The sequence below is a fragment of the Sphaerodactylus townsendi genome, linkage group LG04 (assembly GCF_021028975.2).
Source record: "Sphaerodactylus townsendi isolate TG3544 linkage group LG04, MPM_Stown_v2.3, whole genome shotgun sequence".
NCBI lineage: Eukaryota > Metazoa > Chordata > Lepidosauria > Squamata > Sphaerodactylidae > Sphaerodactylus > Sphaerodactylus townsendi.
Window position 1 is genome coordinate 65,383,886 of NC_059428.1, and position 19,709 is coordinate 65,403,594.

General features: G+C 40.5%; 1 protein-coding gene across 2 annotated transcripts in view; it reads right to left on the reverse strand.

Annotated features, from left to right (window-relative positions):
• Positions 1-18,037, reverse strand: part of PAXBP1 (PAX3 and PAX7 binding protein 1) — a 31,307-nt gene extending 13,270 nt beyond the window's left edge. Inside the window, exons 1-7 of one of the 2 annotated variants that reach the window (XM_048492904.1) lie at positions 17,425-18,037; positions 15,574-15,699; positions 13,987-14,163; positions 12,766-12,987; positions 10,956-11,059; positions 7,130-7,350; positions 5,824-6,013 (exon numbers count right to left, since the gene is read on the reverse strand). In XM_048492904.1, the coding sequence (XP_048348861.1) occupies positions 5,824-6,013; positions 7,130-7,350; positions 10,956-11,059; positions 12,766-12,987; positions 13,987-14,163; positions 15,574-15,699; positions 17,425-17,920 (1,536 nt within the window). In that variant the 5' untranslated portion in view covers positions 17,921-18,037. Of the gene's footprint in view, positions 1-5,823; positions 6,014-7,129; positions 7,351-10,955; positions 11,060-12,765; positions 12,988-13,986; positions 14,164-15,573; positions 15,703-17,424 lie in introns of both variants that reach the window. The other variant, XM_048492903.1, reaches the window with a different exon arrangement.
• Positions 18,038-19,709: the final 1,672 nt, after the last annotated feature.

Genomic DNA, 19,709 nt, shown 5'->3' on the forward strand with positions numbered 1-19,709 from the left:
ATCAAATGGAATCTAGACCTGTGTTCAGTGACCAGATCTTTTGTACTCAGCTAATTTTCCAGCTACCAAAACATTCTGGATTTACATGTCAGCGATGCTATGAGGACTAAGCATTCCACGTGGAAAAATTACTATATATAACATAGTTTTCCCGTATGAAGACAATCAGTGCAAGCTAGATCCAGCCTATTTGAAAACATCCTTCATTCCATTTTCTTCTATCATCACTGCTGTAATATTGACTATTACATTAAAAACCTATATCATTTGATATTACAGCAGGACTTCTTGATGATCTCAACATTTCATGAAGTTATGGTAATTAATAACCCTTAAATGCAGAAGAATCAAAACACCTGAAACAAAACCAAAAAGGCAGACTGTTTTTTGATTTCAGCACCTTATTTCAACACATTTTATTTTTTTAATGCAAATGTTAAATTAAGAAATTGAAAAAATCTAGTCTTGTGACTCAATTGCTGACCACATACTCCAACTCCTTCAGTGGTGGAAATAGGCAGACAGAGAAATAATATGTACAATAGTTCCAGCAAGAATCACAGGCATGATTAATAACACCGTAGAAAATATTTTACCTAATTTTGGTACTCTGCTGTACTAACTTAAAAGCTAAGCACACCCTCATTGGCTGACTTCACTCTTCCATAGCCACTGCACACACCCTGCTCTTTCCTATACAGAACAGAAGCCATCTTTCTCGCAATTCTAATCACGTATTTATTTTCATTGCCAACTCAAAAGGGATCGAGGGGCCTGAAAATCAACACATGAGTAAAAGGTACAGCATGAGATGGGAAGTACAATCAAATTCCTGCTGTAACTTCACAAGAAGTGGCATTGTATGAGACAAGCAGGGCAAATCTATCTGTCCCATAAAATCTTCACACACCCTCCCACACCACTGTGCTAGTACACAGCTAATAGGTAAACACATTTTCAAAGCAATGGTGAATCTTAGCTGTAGCTACAATCTCACCTCCCCCTAGAAACTATGGCTTATGTTTCCACATTTCTTGGAAAAACTTCCAATGATTTTGCTGGGCAGGGAAATGAATAGAAAGTCACCATTAGACACATTATTCTGCTCATACTGCTGTTTCACTAATAAATCTCTGCTGATTACAAGAGAAACAGGATATCCTGATCAAGGTGTATGGATATTTTGTTATATTCAGTTAATTTTTAAGTTATGCTTACTTATAGTCTTGTTTTTCTGGACTTACCTACTTTCCATAAGACTTGTGGCAACTAAATTAGTTGTTGTTCTCGTGTTTTCTTTAGAGAATGGACTTTGAGAATTTTGTTTAATTTTAAAGGTTAATCTGAATTTGGTATTTTATCTTCTATTATACTTTAAGGTGTTCTTATGGCTCAAGACTGAGTTAACTATTTGCAGAAATGTTATGTTTACAATCTTTCCAGTTATATTCTACGCTGCTTAGGTAGCACAGAATGTTTTTTTTTTAATTGCCAGTTTAATGGATTAGCAACTACTTATTTAAACTGATCCCTGCTGATTCATTTGTGGACTGGCTAGTTAAGAATCTATTTGCATATTATGACAATCAGTTCATTTTATTTTACTGTTTCCCTGCAATAGGGAATTCAATTAAAATGTAAACTCTAAACAGGAGTAGCTTTTGTATATTTAGCTATAGGTTACAGAAGGATAAACTACTTAACAAAGAGAAAATTATATTTTCATATTTGTTTAATCAATTAAATAATATGGTATAATGTAGTTACTGGACAAGTATCAAATGATTTTTATAGACAGTTGACAGTTCTATTCAAAACATATCTCTAACAAAGCCATACACAGACACATCTGTGATGCTAAGCCAATGTAAATATCACCACTGCTTATTGCTAACCTTGTTACGATGGATCATGTAAGCAGGAAAGTTATGAGGGAGTTTCTTCCTCTCCAAGTGATCTTCACCTGAGTACAACGGATTTTTCACTAACCATAGTTAGCACCAAACCAATTTGCAATCACTGCTAGAAATGATTTTGCAAACTATCTTTGCACTATGGTTACTGAGAATGCTGCTACAATGCTATAGAGTAGAACTGTAAAATTTCAAGAAATTTTGAAGCTATGAGGGAAACACGATGGAGATTATGGGAAAAGTTAGTGCACCTGAAATACTTAATTTTCTATCAAATCTAAACTTTGTTACTGATTAACACAAAGCACATAATGTATACCTTAGTGTATAAAATTGTACTATTTGGCATAATTATCAAAGTATAAATCTACTGGTTTTCTTACAAGAAAAACTGTAAGAGCTAGTGGTTAAAAGCAGTAGACTCTATTCTCTTCAAATCGTATAAAGCTTTCTAATCTGGAGAGCCAGGTTCGATTCCCCAGTTATCCATACAAAGCTTTCTGGGTCAGTCACAGTTCTCTCAGAATTCTCTCAGCTCACGCAGAGGCAGACAGTGGCAAACAACCTCCTAAAGTCTCTTGCCTTGAAAACCACATGGGGTTGCCATAGGTCAGGGTGAGATTTGATGGTACTTTACAGATAAGAGTTGTAAACTATGCTATCGTAGTACACGTATCCTTAAATTTTTACTATCTGAGAGGTGGGGAAAAATATTGAAAGCAGAAAACAAATTATGTAGTAAACAGACAAAAGTGTATTATTTGGACAGAAACTCTCTCATAAATTCGTAACAGGACTACCGTATATACTCATGTATAAGTTGACCTGCATATAAGTCGAGGTACCTAATTTTACCACAAAAAACTGGGAAAATGTATTGACTCGCGTATAAGTCGAGGGTGGGAAATGCATCAGCTACTGGTAAATTTCAAAAATAAAAATAGATACCAATAAAATTACATTAATTGAGGCAACAGTAGATTAAATGGTTTTGAATATTTATTTCAAAGAAAAACAGTAAACTAGTTCTGTAAGCCCTGATTCTTTCTTTAAATCCACTCGGGGGGTGGGGGTGATTTAAAGGGAGAATCTGGGGAAAATTTAAGGGTGCCTGTCAGGAGAGGAATGTTTATGTTAGCAGTGCCAACATGTCAGAGTATCTTTAGGAGACCCTCCTGATTATACCACCCAGGTTTGGTGAAGTTTGGTTCAGGAGGTCCACAGTTATGGACCCTCAAAAGGGTAGCCCCATCTGCTATTAGCTTCCATTGGAAACAATGGGGAATGGGGGCACCCACTTTGGGGATCAATAACTTTGGATCCCGTGAACCAAACATCACAAAACCTGGCTGGTATCAGAAAGAGATTATCTTGATGATACCACCCAGGTTTAGTGAAGTTTGGTTCAAGGGGTGCAAAGTTATGGGCCCTCAAAATGTAGCCCCATCTACTATTAGCTCCCATTGGAAACAATGGGGGATGAGGCACTCCCTTTGGGGGTCTTTGGACCCCCTGAACCAAACTTCACCAAACTTGGCTGGTATCATCAGGAGTGTCACCTGATGATACCCTGAAATTTTGGTGCTGCTAGCCTAAAAACTGCGCCCCCTGGTGGCCGACAAAGTAAAAACCCGATTTTTTAAAATACACCTCACTCGCGTATAAGTCAAGGGGGGCTTTTTCAGCACAAAAAAATCTGCTGAAAAATTCGACTTGTATATGAGCATATACGGTACATATTAAGTTAAAATTTATATTATTAAAAACACTGAATTTTTAATAATGCGTTATCATTCAAAAACATTACAGCTTATTATTGCCAAACAGATTTACATTTAAGCAAAATTATGCTTGTCTACAATGTACAAGAGTTTTTTTAGTGTCCCCAAAATGTCTCAGGTTTTCCGCTGGAAAAATTGAGGAAGTCCTTGGAAAAACATAGGGAAACAAACTCTTTCCAGAAAATTCTTCTGACCTCACTTAACAGAAACTACAATTCTAAGCATACTTACCATAGATTAAGCCCCACTGCACTCAGTGGGATTTACTCCTGAGAATACACGTTTAGGATTACACTAGCTGTAGCAAGCTCTGAAACTGAAAAAGGGAGTGGGGACATGGCCAAGTAGAAGAGGGAAGAGGCAGGAGTATACATGCCAACTGAATGCTCCTCAATGTCTAAGGGTAGTTAGATGACTGGCAGTGCAATCTGAGGGGGGGATCTCCTCTGGAAGTGATATGGGTTCACGCTGGTAGATTTGCCCTTCGTGGGGCACTTACCCTGGCGGAGGGGCAAATCCACTGGCACCCAGCTGCTGTGGGACTCTGGGAAGCTTGGCTGAAACGCCTAGCTCTTGGTCAGTGATTCCGTACTGCCTGAAGCTATCCAGGCATGGCAAGGGCATTCCCGGGATGGAGCCAACCTCAATCAGTTTCCATCCATTTAGCCCTCTTGTACTGATGGGCCCAGCCTGGGACATATACCACATTTTCTGCAGCCTATGTCCACTTTCTCCTATGGGGGATTTTCAGGTAAGTTTGGTTATTTTTACTTTTTGGGCTTCCTGCACTGCGGGAAAGCTCTTTGGAGGGGGCGAGGTGGTGCCAGAGTAGCACCATCCCTGCCTGCCAGCCCAGTCTGGATTGGACTGTGAGTTTCACTGCCATAAAGACAAACATTTCTTTAATTTCACCATTGCTTCAAGTATTATGGAAATTTTGTGAAGCCTATTGTTTTTCAGTTGTAATCCACTGAATATCCCGTTTTTTTTCCTTTCTTATAGCTAACTTGCATAACCAAGTGCACAGAATTTTCTAATATGAGTTTAGATGTTTTCTAGGGTCCTTTCTTTGGATTACTCTGCTTGCAACCTTGACAGATAACATGACTAAGAAACATCCAAGTCAATTCTGTTCCTCTAAATTCAATGAAATTCTAAATTAGCTTTACTTATTTTTCAAACTAAACCAAGAGCAAAAGATACTCATGGACACTGAGCATTTGTACCGCCTCTCACTATTGGCTTGAAACATCTGAAAACCTAATGCTGGGTTGGGTGAGCTTCACAGACAAAGAGTGTCACGGGGGACCTGAAAAATGGAAACTGGGCAAAACCATTCCCACCTTTCTCTTTGTTCGATGGAGGTTCTTGTTCCAGTAGAAATTCCACTGGCAAGATGGCAAACAAGAAACAATTCACTCAATTCTCACTGCAACCCCCCTGCCCCAGCGTATTTTATCTATAAGGCTCCCATGACACCCAACAACACCAGCATTTCACAGGAATTGTCAAAAGCAGCAAATTCATCCTGTATTTAGTTTGGCAATATGTACTTTGTTTGAACTACTACACATCTTCTAAACTACCAAATGCAAATAAACTGCATGGAGGTCAGAACTGCAGCATAGTAGCATTTGAGAACTGCAAGATTCTAAGCAAAAAACTCATTCAAAAACTGATTCCTGTTGTCCAATGGAGATTTCTTTTTCTTTTTACAGTCCATAATCTTGTCACTGAAACTACCTGAGTTTTAAACATTTAAAGTTATTTTAAAAAACCAATTCTAAAAGCTGAATTTTCTAAGATTTTTTTCTCATTTTAGAAAACATGAATAGATATGGAATCATTGTTATATATATTTTCTTTTCTTCTCAATCTCTTACACTGGAAAATGCAAACTAAACCACACAAAAAAGTTGTCAATGTGTACGCCAATGGTTTTGGGGAACAAAAAGGTAACTAAGAACTAGTCACAACCGTAACATTTTGCTACAATCTTCCCTAGACTGGGAATGCTTTAATACCAAACCTTCAAATTGGTGTTGAGTGTTTCACTGGCATGGACAAGAGAACATGAGCACAGACTAAACTTCATTACTGAAAAGAATGAACAGAATTTGCATTCTTACCTTTTCATTGAAACACTCAAGCAAGTCTTGGACATACCCTCGCATTTCTTGCAGAAATTTATACCGTTCAGCAATACCCCCAGAGGACCCTTCCAGGTTTTCAATTGTCTTGATAGAGTCATCACGGCTTTCCTGATGCTTCTCATGTTGTTGCTGATTTGCTTTCTGGAATTCTTTCATTGAGTCCAACCTAAAGGTCAATGGACATATACACATGTATATCCAAAAACCTATTACCTTATTTGTCCTTTATTGAACTTTTCAAATAGCAGATGAATACAAATAGCAGATGTCACATTCACATTTTGAAGTTGTATTCACTATTTGAAATAGTACCTAGCTTGCCCCAAAAGCTGTGCTCTCCAACACCCCGAAGAACAGTACATTTCCTCTAAGATAGATTACATAAATGTATTACATCTTTTTCAACAGCATTTTCTACCCTCAGACTGCTACTGCTTTCACTTACATCCCCTTCCCCCATGCTTATAATACCCAAGAATCCTTGACCTATGTGCTATGGACACATACACACAGGCATGCTGCTTCATTTCTTAAACTGCACAATCACCATAAGACCCATTTTCAATTTAGTTGGCCTGCTATAGATACCAGGTACCTTTCATTTCCTCTGTATCCTTTCTGTCACCAGCTAGGGTGCTAGGTTGACATGATACTGTGCATGCTTAATTTCTGTGGATCAGAAAAAGCATAATGAATTTTGGAAGGGCAATTTTCTGGAGCTCATTATTAAGCGTTTGTTAACTTCAAATTGTTAACCATAGATTTTTACTAATTCGACTGACCTCCCCTTATAAAACGATAAAAGTCTACAAAGGGGAATTCAAGCCACTATTTATATTAAAAAGCATAACCATGTGTTCAGTTAATACCAGGCATGCTGAATATCCAACAAACAGAGTACAGCTTTTAAAGCATGATTGAAAACCTCATACCTAAAGTATTTACTTATTCAGAAAAGACCAAATTATACTTCTCTTAAAAATAACATGTGGTAAGCTAAACTTCACTGTCTTTTCAGTTCCTTGGCTACAAAATTATTTTTCAGTGTCCAGAAGATGCATCAATCTTCAACAAAATCAAGCGGTCACATTTAAGCTTCACTTCCAGAGCAATAATCCAAGTAGACTTTTGAACACAGCTTGTTTTCTTCTTTGTTTAAATAATGAGGATCCAATCAGTATGCATCCAGCGATGAATTCTCCATCTGCCCCCCAGACTAACGATGCCTGAGAACAGAACCCTAGGGGACAGATTTAAGTTTTAAAAAGTTAGTCTGCCCTACCTGTCTTTAAGTTGCTTCTTTACCAAATCAATAGAAACAGGAGCCATCTCATTACTGGGAGTTTTGAAAGGAATTGTGTTATCTGTTTTTTGAGACTTTGCCTCCGAAGATCCATATGCAGCATACGTGTAAGGAATGCCGTAAGAGGAACCATAAGGCATTGCCTGGTAGGTATTGTGGTAATACAGATTATTCACTTCAGCAGGCTGACTTGCTTGAACCTACAGGAACAAAACATGGCAACTCATACAACTATTTAACAGGTTTGAAACTGGAATTATACATACCCTTTTAGAAACTGAACTATTTGTCACATAGCTAATTTAGTCTTGTATACAATTTTTATAAAATTGTCTGTAACATTCTACAAAATCAATTTCTTCCCTGTGCATGCAAATACAGGTCAACAAACAAAGCAATGAAATGCATTTTTACCATCTCAGAGTGACACTGGAAAATATATAAGTAAAAAAGATTTATATGCAAAATCTGGTTTTTCCAGTTAATGTTCATCCCTGAGATTGGATCCTATAATGCATCTGCTAAGCCTTCCTTCAAAGGAGAAAAGTGTTCCTTTGTTGAAGGGAGTCATATGATCAAGCTTCCAGTAAGTAAGTGTTGGCATGCACTCTGAGGATGAGGTGAACAGTGACGAAGGGACAATAACTAATAGATACCACCTCTCTCCTCTCTTGCCCGTGAAAATGGCCCCCAAAGGAACTGGACAGGCAACTGACAAGAGGCTGATTCTCATACTGTACAACTATAAAAATCTATACAACATGAACCTCTAGCCTAAAAAGCCTATAACTACCTAATCATCAAACAACTTCCAAACTGGCAATATGTATCATCAGTATGTCAACTAGTCCATAACGACTATCAGATGGTATCACAAATTCCTATACTCTTTGTGCCAGTAAATCCAACAGTTAGACTGAAACATCTTAACACACTAACAAAATTTCCTCCATTTAATTTTCCATATTTCCCAATGAAGTCATGCAACAGAATGGCGATTAGACAATCAAGTGATGTATGGTGCTCCTTTATGTCTTTAATTGAATAGTTTTATAATTTTAACTGTTTTTAACTGTTTGAGTTTTAACTTTCTTTTCTTTTTAATAAGATTAAAATTCATTACTACAATTAAGATAGTATGTAAAGCCTGCTTATATCTACAAATGTCCAAAATGACATAATCTTAAATTGCAATGAATATTTTCAAACCTAAATAAGATCTAAATTCAACATTTTTATTCTTATACATATGGTCCTTGTTGCCTTTGATTATCCCAGTCTGGTTTCTATAGTCCAGGGGTCGGCAAGCTTTACTACCCAAAGAGCCATTTGGACCTGTTTTCCACAGCTCCAAAGATCTACCGAGCCGGAGAGCCACCTCCAGTTCGGCCTCTCCACTCACCTTTCCTTCCAGCGCTGCTCTGGAGGGACACGCTCACACTAACCTCCAACCTCCAGGCCATACAGAGCCGCAATATAAGGCTGAAAGAGCCGCATGCGGCTCCAGAACCGCGGGTTGCAGCCCCCTGCTATGGTCCAACAAGACATTCCATTTCCTTCTATACTCCATAGATGATCTACTATGGACCAAGCTTTGCTGTTGTTGAATAATCAATTAGTTTATTCATCCATTCTGTAAGATTTGGATGTTCTGATTTTTACCTGGCTGCAAATGCAATTTTGGCCACTGTCACCATGTACTTAAACAATACATTATACCCGTGGTGGCGAACCTTTGGCACTCCAGATGTTATGGACTACAATTCCCATCAGCTCTTGCCAATTGGCCATGCTGGCAGGGGCTGATGGGAATTGTAGTCCATAACATCTGGAGTGCCAAAGGTTCGCCATCACTGCATTATACCATCTGAATATAGTGTCAAATGGCGTATTAAATAACACACTTTTCAGACCTAATATAAACGTAACTTTCAGTATCTTTTGCATTTCATCATGAATCATAATGAAATATTGTCTTGTTTTTTGACATGTTTACCAAATGTGATTAAAAAAGTAGCACCTGTATTTTGGCATTTCCACCACTTTCCACTATTGGTTTTAGCTATATCTTGAGGAGTAATATACCATATAAACATTTACTAATTTTCTCAGAATTTGACATTCTGTAAACTTAATTTCTTTAGTCCAAAGCCTCTCCCACTGATTTATACTTATGTTTTCTCAAATTTTTGCATCTATTTACTTATTTTCCCTCGGTATCATATTGCAATAACAACTTATAACTTTTCCCTAGCAAATGTCTTAAATCTCCAGAAATTAATTGTTCAAAAATATTACTTCTTGAAAGGAGTTGTAACTGTTTGAGTGTTGTAACTGTTTAAGGGCCCAATGCATTTTGGTGGAGCGGCATAGGTCCATGCCTAACCCTTTTTAAAGTGAGGGAGATGGTGAGGAGGGAGTCTCGTGAATGGTGGGTGGCAAGAGGGGGGGGGGGGGAGGAGGGCCGAGCATCTGGACATGGCCACCCCACTATGAGTGGAGGGAGGTGGGGAGCAAGGGAGGGGAGGGGGCCCGGCATCTGGACATGGCCCACCCACCCTAATGGAGGGAGGGGAGGGGGAGGGGTGGCATGCAAGGGAGGGGAGGGGGCAAATGACTGTTCTGTGGCAGCCAAACCTGGAAGTGGTCAGCACAGCAGGAGTTGGGCCAGGAGCATTCCTGGTGGTGGAGCCAACTTTAGCTCAGGAACGCTTCCTCCAGGGCCTCTTTAGTCTATGGAACTATGCAGGTGGCAGGAGGGATTTTTTAAAATTTCCCTCATTTCTGTGCTGTGTATAGCTCCTTGGGAGGCGGCATGATGCCATTTTCACCATGTAATCCCTGACTACAGCTGAGCTCCTTCCCCCATCTGGATTGGACTGCCCATGTTTAAGCTGTTTAAGCGTTTGACACCTGTGAACCTTGATCAGGTACAAAGGTGGCATAAAAATGTTTTACAGAAATAAATAATAAATATTTGATTATACAAGATTCCAAAAACAAAAAACAAGTTAATCTCTTTCAGTGTTCATTAAAACCATACACCCCTTAATTGCCTACATATTCCATTCTGTCACCTGACATTAAAAAAGCATCCTTCCACGCATAATGGAAAGTTACAACTTAGCATATATTAGCACATTTATTTCATTTTTGGTTTATGAGACCTTAACACAATTATTATTTCATTATATTATATCCAATAACAAAGCAGCCACAAAAAAACACAATGCAGAGTGCTATATTATTAGAAAAATCCCATGACATGAAGAAAAATATAACTTTGTAAATTAACCAAATTAATAACACTACAAATGGTCTAATTAGGGCTGTGCTTCAGGAGATATAGAACATTAAGAGCAATTCAGAGGCAGAAGATTTTTTAAAAATACAGAAATGGTAAAAATTGGTCTGTTCAAACCTATAGGCACTTACAGAATCCTGGAATGGAAGAATATAGCTCATTGTAGGGGGTCAAGATTTAAAATCATGCATTTCTCATCCACTTTTCTTTTCTTCTAATACCAAACCACTTGGTTGACTACCTCTCACTAAAATGGCTACATCCTGGAAGGAAAACTTTCCTGTCATATCTTTCTCACAGAGCCCAAAACTGTACTATTATATTTTAAATGACATAGCCAAGTGCTAGAAGGCTCTGGGAGTATGGGGTGAGTGAATGCATCATGGCCCAACCCACCACAAATGTCCACGTGCCAGTTCCCATTGCACTTTCCCTCAAACACTGGAAGCATGACACCAGTTAGAGGACACACTCCCATTTAAAAATTATTGCAATACATGCCTGAGGTATATTAATGCCTTTACGTATCTGCTCTTGCTCCCACCGACTGAGTTCTTCATCCTGTTCCCCAGCAACCAGAGCTTCATCATCGCTTCCCTCGATACCTGTTCATAAAGGTCAAATAAAAAGGAATAAAAAAGAAACCATGAACAGCATGAAATCATAACACAAAATACAAAGCTGTATTGATTTTTGGCAAAAAGGCCAATATGTGGCTCCCCTCACACATTTACAAAAAGAAATTTTAGCTTGGGAAGAGTCTGATGCACATGCTTTTGTCCATATGGTGAAGGATGATAAAACTGAGCTGTGTTTACACTCTAGGTGCAAGGCCCTGGATCATTAAAGAATACAACTGAAGATTCAGCAAGCAAGACAGGGGGATTTTTTCTTTTTTTCCCCCTGAACAGTTGATGATTAAGCTATATCAAAAGACACTTTTGAAATGCCTCAGTCCTCTAGAACCTTTCTTCTACAAAGATGGGTTTTTAAAAAAAGTGTTCTATGGTGTTCTTTAGGAGCAAATGAAAGGTTAGTGAGGACTCACTAACCCTTAATCAAATCTGTTTGGGGCCAGCAGCCATGAGATCATTGATAGCTGAAAACATGAAACCTAGCTGGTCAGATATCCATCTGCCCCCTCCTCAATATTTTCTCCACTTTCCTTTGTCCTATACTTCCTACAGCCACTCCCCATTCTTCTCAGTCTTCCTGCCCAACCTGCTGCTTGCTCCATTCGCTAGCTCACACAGAAGGGGGACAGGCAACAGGAGAGCAGCTCTAGCTCTCACTCAACTGGCTCATGCAGCAGTGGCTCCAGCTCTTCCCACACTCATGCAGGGGTGGCTCCACCTGCTTCCCCTCAGGTTGGTTGAGATGGCAGCACCTCCTCCTGTTCCTTCCTTCCCCACTCATTTCTGGCTGAAGGGGCTGCTCCTTTATGTTGTCTGCACCAGCACATACAACACTCCCCTTTTTGGGGTGGTGGGGGTGGAGACATAACAATCTCCCCAGTTGTTTCTGAAGAAGAATATCCCCTAACTCATAGGTGTCAAACTCACGGCCCTCCAGATGTTATGGACTACAGCCCCTGCCAGCAGGGGATGATGGGAACTGTAGTCCATAACATCTGGAGGCTGCAAGTTTGACACCTGTGCCCTAACTGAACCAAGTAACCCATTCTCTAGGTTTTTCTATCTGCACCAGGCCAAGTTCAGAGTTAGATATATGATAAAGCATACAAACAACCACTTGCTTGGTTGACTGCTGTAGTAAAGAGAAAATGCCCTCAGGCAAGTGCGGATTCAAAGCTTCTTTGCCCCTATCTGCAGGAACTCATCTTCAACATCCAATTAACCCTATAAAAATCTATTGCACAGGATGGAGTGGGTATTTGAAGAAGAAATTCAAGCTGACTGGAATAGATTTCATAAGCAGTTTATTACACATTTACCCTTGGTAATGAATATTTAATGAACAAAGGTTCCTGCAGGTACGTTTAAAACTCTGTATGTTGTAAACAGCATTGACAAAGAAGAAAAAGAAGTCAACTAGAAAACATGGAAAGGAATAACCAGTACAAGCCATAATTCTCTCATTTGTTGTCTGGTTCAAAACTTGCTTTATTTTCTGCTAAGATGTTAATTTTCTCATTACTTCTGGTTACCTATTTTATATGTAGGTTTTATTTTAGTTTCTTAACGGCTATGTTTAAACTGTGCTGAATTTTTGTTAACTATGAACATTATCTTTTTAAAACTTCATAAATAAAAGTTTTATTATAACTTTTCAACTGATCTTGATACATTACCTATTTCCTCTGCAATCTTTTGCCTCTGAGACTTCTCTTTCACTGAAAAGACTATTCTTCGTTTCTCATCATCATCTTCATCATCACTGGCATCATTTTCATCTTCTCTAACAAGGCGTCCTTTCCCAGGATCATTGTCAAGCGGTAGGAAGTCCCCAAGCTCACGTGCCATCTGGCGCTTTTTCCTAGCAGCATGAATAAAGGCAGCATCTGGGATTTCTCCTGGAGAGGAAGGTTAAGCATTTTAAAAGCTGTCACTGATATCTAGCTCTCATATTATAGTAGTTGTAATAATCACTGCATGTCAGCTACCAAGAAAACATAGTAAGTATGGCAGAACCAGATACCACACACTGTAGAACTCCTATTAGTAACTGTTCTTAAGGTAAAGCATTTTTAACATAGAGTAACATAACTACCATATTTGACTTTTCCACACCATCAGGTTAACTGATGCACTGCTGGTAGCTGTTATAATAAAAAAGGATACTGGATAACTAAAGATCCCAATACAATATGAAAAGAATAGCTGGACTTTATTATATAATGACTAGAAAACAGAAATTTTAAATTCTTCAAGACTTGGGCCCTTTCAGATTACCATTCGAAACTGGATATGATCCATTGTTGGCCTAAATCCAAGTAAAACATTAGAAGGATAGGCGTTTCATACAGCTTTTTTCAATCTGCATATGAGCTGTCTCTAAAGCCCTCTAGCTGTTTCAAACAGTGCTACTATTGTTCCCCTACCTTTTTCCATGTGGCATTTTTTTAACTATAGCGACAAACGTGTCAGTGGTGCTACTACAGCATTACAGTGCAAATCTTAGAATGTTTTTAAAAAGCTGAAAAATAATGTCCTGCAAAAACAAGGTGGAAAACATAGCAGTACTTCTAGAAGGGCTCCAGATTGTTCAAACACACTGAAACGATTCAGAAGTGGGAAAAATGGGAGAAAGCAGCTTTTGAGCCCTGGAATGCAAACAAGATGCAAGAGTCTAAAAAGGTCTAAAAGGGTAAAAAAAAATCTGTTAGCAGCTGGGAGCAAAAATAGTTGTATCTGAAATGACACAAAAGCTGTTAGCAGAAAGGTGATCAAATGGATTATAAGGACAGCTGGAAAAGGGCCAAAGACCAACAGAGTCTTAGGATCTAAAGAAAATGTGGTTTCATAGAATCAGACAAATGTTACCAACATTGCTGATACTGCAATACACTAACCTGGACGTAAAACATTCAGAGAAGACAAAGCACTTGAAAAAGCTCCTGCAGCTTTTGGTTTTTCTTCTTCCTTCTCACTTTCAACTTCCATCTCCTCTTCTCCTTGTTCACTATTTGCAGCCCCATCTTCTTGAAGTATATCTTTAGCCAACCCCAATTTGTCGACAGACTGTTCGGCTGTAACACAAGTTACTCTTAACAGTTTTCAACAACTAAAACACACATTACAACTGATGTCAAAACTAACTGGTTGGATCCAGACTGATTTTTCACACAAGGTAGCTAATTTCAGTAAATGGAATGCCAAATATGAGAGTCAAACCATTAATATAACTGGGCTGAAATCCTTTCAAACTTCCACAAATAATAGTTACTTACAGCCCAATCCAGAGGAAGGGGGGCAAAGTGATGTCTGGAGGTAGTACGAGGCTTCACTGGCAGATTTGCCCTCCCTGGGGCACTTATCCCAGTGGAGGGGCAAATCTGCTGGTGGGTAGCCACCGCAGCCCTCTGAGGTGCCTGGATGCAGTGCTCATTCCTACACTGTCAGTGGCCCTGCTGGCGTACTGGGAGCATTGCCCAGGGTGGAGTCAACCTTAGTTGCTTCCACCCCAGCCTTCCCTTCAGTTAAACTATGATTTATGATTGTTGCTGCTTATGCTATGCTATATTGTTTATTCACCGCTGTTGTTTGCCGTCTTGAGCCTTCAGGAGAGGGCAGGATATAAATTAAATGTGAAATGAAATACGCTGTGGCTGGCAGAAGTCTATTCTGGAGGGGTTTCTGATGGCAGGGAGGGTTTATTTTGTTTTATTTTGTTTTTTGCCTTCCTGCCCCGACTAAAAGCCCACTGGAGGTTGCAGGGTAGTGCCACAGTGGTGCCACCCCTGGCTGCCCCAGGATTGGGCTGCCCATGTTAAACTAAGAATATGCTTAATTAAGGTTCTAAACAATTATGGCCCTAAAAGAACCCAGAGAAAATCATTCCTAGCAATCCCTGTTCAGAAATATTCAATAGTTGATACTGAGACTACACTTCACAGTTACAACTCAGAACGTCTGAACAATCAGTATAAATATGCAAGAAGAATATTTACAAAGGCTTGTAGGGGAAGAGAAATCCTTTTCCTTGCAACACCCCCCTTGCTTTTCTACCTCTTATCTGCTTTCCCTTTCCTCACTGTTCCTTCCTGTTACTCCTTCTTCCACAGGCACACCATTAATCGTGTAGTCCTATTTAATTCAAGGCTACACTATGAAAACCACACAAAGGTGCATATTTCTGTGCTCCAGTCTTTTGAGGCTTCTTTTCTACTGGAAAGGTCTCCCGAGACTTTTGTCCATGTCCTATAGAAGAATTTTCTCCTTGCACTCTCAGCCATTCCAAGTGTCTGGAAATACCCTAAGAGTCAGGTGGGCAGTGTAAAGCAGGAGAAATTAAAAAAAAAAGAATATGGAGGTGGTGCAAAGTGGGGAAAGGGGAACAAGAGACAAATGCAGGAAGGGGTGGACAACCACATTTTCAACAACTACGTGTATACTTATAACACAAAATTATACATTCATTTACAATTTTATACAATTACCATCAGCTGAAGAATTAGAATCCACTTTTGTCTTAGATTTTTCAAGATCCTCTTTATATTCTCTCTTAAGCAGTTTTACTATTTTTTTGCTGTAACTTGATTTTTTCACTTTAAAAACTTCCTCAGCTTCTTTAAAACAAAGACAAATGAGAAAAATTATAAACAGAAAAAAGGCAGTGAAATATCTTCTACAGATACACAATAGGTGTTTTCAGACCACAACTGTCTCAAATGGTGGCTCACATCTATCAAGATTAAGTTCTCTACACAGAAAATCTGAAACAAACAGGGCATATAAATATAATTTTAAAACAGGGCAGATAAACATAATTCTGAACTTAAATATTTAAACCTTAAAAATTACTGCTTTAACAGTACAAGCAATTTTAGCAGACCAAGTATGTAGCGATATATTCAAGGTCAAGATCATCCTACAAAATTATGAATGAAAGTTTCCAAACATGAAAGATTATATGGTGTCAATCTTTCCCTTCTTCTGTTTGTACTCAGATGCAAGCCAGAAGCTAGCTTTGAGGAAGATGGGACTGTCTTTTTACAAGATCATTCACTTGGTCTCAGACAGCATCTATAAAGATCATATACACACATAAAGTTTTCCTTCAAATACGAACTAGCAATGAGACAAGCACAGATCTAGATTTCCATATATTTTCAAGAGAAAAAGCATTTGGCTATTGCAGGTTTTCTGGGCTAGGGTCTGGTAGTTTTAGATGCTAATGTTCCACCCTTATCTGTGGCTGGCATCTTCAGAGGCAAGGCACTCTTACACAGTGTTTATTTTGGCGATCTGAGGCACTCATACAACATATCTTTCCCACACAATCTGAAGGACAAAGGTGTCAGCATGTTCTGGTCCTGCATACAAATAATTTATTAAAAATTTTCACCCCACCTTTCCTTGTAGTTTAAGACAGCTTAGAATAATAGTTCAGAAAGCCAAAGTAAGATAACAAACCCCAAATCTCTCCCTCCTCATGGCTTAAATTATGCCTGTCATTCAAATGCCCCCAAAAGCCCTGGCAAAAAGGCAAGCCCTGCAGTTCTTTCTGAAGATCTCCAAAGACAATACAGACTAATTAAGGATAGGAGTCCCACTAAAAATGTATCAGAAAATGAGATCTGGGGCTGGAAAATCAGATTGGTCTTACTAAAATACCAGCTAACTACTCTTTGGCTTCCTTATTTTCTGGCTAAATTAATTTTGTATATTTGGCAGAGAACAGCAGTCTCCATTTCTGGTCACTTGATTGAAAAACACAGGAGATGTGCATTTCCTACATATACAATCCTGTCACATTTTTAAGGTGAGGGACAATTCTAAATGTTGCAGAACCATTCCCTGAAAAACAGGCAAGGTAACAACCCTGAACACTAACTTCTGAATAATTCTACCCAGGATCTTTCTATAAATGTTCCAAGAAATTAATGCAGCAGGAGACTGGGACAAAGCAGTGATCTCAATGCGACACCTGTAGGCAACCATTGCGGCCACTGATACACTTCCTGACACCAACTGGCTTGTTCTACAAACCACATACCAAGTCCTGACTTTAGACAACTTTGTATCTCGTCCAAAAATAGCTGCCTAAGAGAATAACAGGCTTGCAATCTCCCACTATCCTGAGATGGCACCAGTACCCTCTAGTCCACATTGTCACAATTCAACAAGCCTGGGTTGTCTTCTGCAGTAGAGAAAACGAAGACCACCAGAACAACTGAACAGTTCAGCTAAGCTCGCCACCACTGGCAGTGAGAGCCAGGTATACAGTGAATGCTGAGGAAATGGGCGCAGCCAGGAGCAGAGGAGACAGAGACGCCCCGTTCGCTCACCCTCTTCTTCGTCTTGGAAGCTGAGCAGCTTGAGGCTCCCACGTGCCGCTTGAGGCCCCGCCGCTTCCTTGTTCCTGGCCTTCCGCTCCTTGGCCTTAGCAGCGGCCGACACGAAGCCGTTGTTTCCCGCCGAGGGCTGCTGCGGAGGTAGCGGGTGGTGGAAAGGAGGCGGCGGCGGCGGCAGAACGGGAGGCGGGCCGGTCAAGACTGGGCTTCCTCGGCCAGCCGCCTCGGCGCCGCCGAAAGTGAAGCCCCCGAGCCCCCCACCCCCGCCGCCAGCGGGAGAGACGAGAGGGACGCAGCCGGTGGGCAGCGGCAAGAGGGGTGGTCTCGGAAGCGGCTGAGCGGCCTCCGCCGTAGGCCCGTCTCCTCCTGGCGGAGGCAGCGGCAGCGGCAGCGGCAGCTGCGACTGGGGCGGCTCGTCGCTCCGCTCTTCGTCCTCCTCCTCCGACTGGTTCCGCTTCCGCACATTCACGCGGCGCGCCTTGCGGAACATCCCAGTCTCGCCCAACGGCCAACGGTGCAGGAGGCTGCCGAGAAAACCGGAGAGCGGCCGACCCCCGCAGCAGCCCCAAGAGCGCGCGCCGCAGCTCACTCGTCCCCTGCTTTCGCAGCAGCTGCAAGATCGTAACCCAGAAGTCGCGACAGCGCCCTCTGCTGTTCACCATCAATTTGGCCCTCCCAGCCTCTTGTCATAGGCGCGCAGAGAACCAGTCGATGCCGTTCACCACAGAGTTCAGGTGAAGGCTAGAGCGCCTCGTCGTATCCACTATTGACGACACAACAGCGACGCTTCAGACTGTAGTAGCCATTTTGAAACGGGAGCCTGTCTGTCACGTGCTTCAATATCGTCTCTTCTGGCTTGTAAGAGGAAGGGAGTGGGGTACACATGCGCAGTCTTTTCGGAGGTTTGTGGTGTGGCGGGCGCGGCGGTTTGGCTCCATTGTTTTTTCTCCCGTAAGGGTTGGGTTTTGTTTTTTTTTAATACAAGCCCGAGGACAGATTCACTTGTGCTTTTAAAGCTAAGTCCAATTAACGGGTACAAGTGAAAAAATACTGCCATGGATCTCTTAGCTTCCTAAGTTTTGGACAGGTCTCCTCTCCGCAGTTGTGCCTATGAAAATGGCATGCTGTGGTATATTTAATGCTGGACCTTTTCCACATGTAGGGGATAAGAGGGTGTTACTAAGGGAAAAATGACTTTGCGAAAAGAATGGAAGGAAAGAAGTCTCAAGGAAGGAAGAGGAGTAGCCCTGCCAGCTTGCCTTTCGCATCAAAATCAGACCCCCGTTTCCATTTCCTGTGTTATTGGAGCAAATCTAGGTGTAAACAACTTGCTCTGTTGTAGTTTTTATTTATGCATATTATTTATAGTCCACCTTTTCCACTGAGACTCAATGAGTTACATAGTATAGTTATATAGTAATAGTATAGGGTAAATACAATCAATAGGATGCCGCATGCAGTGCAATAGACGCTGTATTGTAGAAATATGAAAGCAAGAAGAACTCAGAAAAAGCTGGAACAAATCTGAAACAAAGCAAACTATCTCAGTGATGCAGAATTGTCTTAGTAGGGCATACTTACAGCAACAGACAGAACACGAGTATAGTTGACGTTCACTGTCTTTTTGTTGAATCATCTTTCATTAAAGTACAGACCTCTTACCTGTGTAAGTGTAAGTTTTGCATAGTTTGCAGAAAAAGCAAGAGCCTTCCTAACCTCATGAGACAGGCCATTCCATAAGATGAGGAATGCAACACATAAAGCATGTGTACAGGCAATTGATTTTGCAAGTTTGCAGGGTGGCACTTACAGAAGGCCTTAAGTTGGATGGTCTGGCGGTTGCCTGATCTCAGAAGTTAAGCATAGTTGGTCTTTTGATAGGTGAAGTCCATGTCATCAGGGAGCAAAACATGATGGCATGCTTCCTGCAGGTATCTGGAAATGAGCCTTGAGCATTCATCATCACTTTCCTAGTGCGTTCCTTCATCCTAGAATTTCCTATATAAGTTGATGGAACTTAAGGCCTGATGGAACTTCTGCTGAAGCCAAAAACTGTAACAAATACAGGAATGTGAAAATTTCTTAGCTTCTTACAGAGTGCCCATGCCAAAAGCCACATGCCCAGAGACCTTCAGTTTGTGCCTCCAGTGAAGAAGAACCTCTCAACAGCAAGAGATCAAGGCCAGCAACTAACCCAGACAAACAGGCCCTCCTTAATCAGCAACAAACTAGAAAAAAGAAACAAATGTAACAAAATTGAAACTACTCTCCAGCATGTT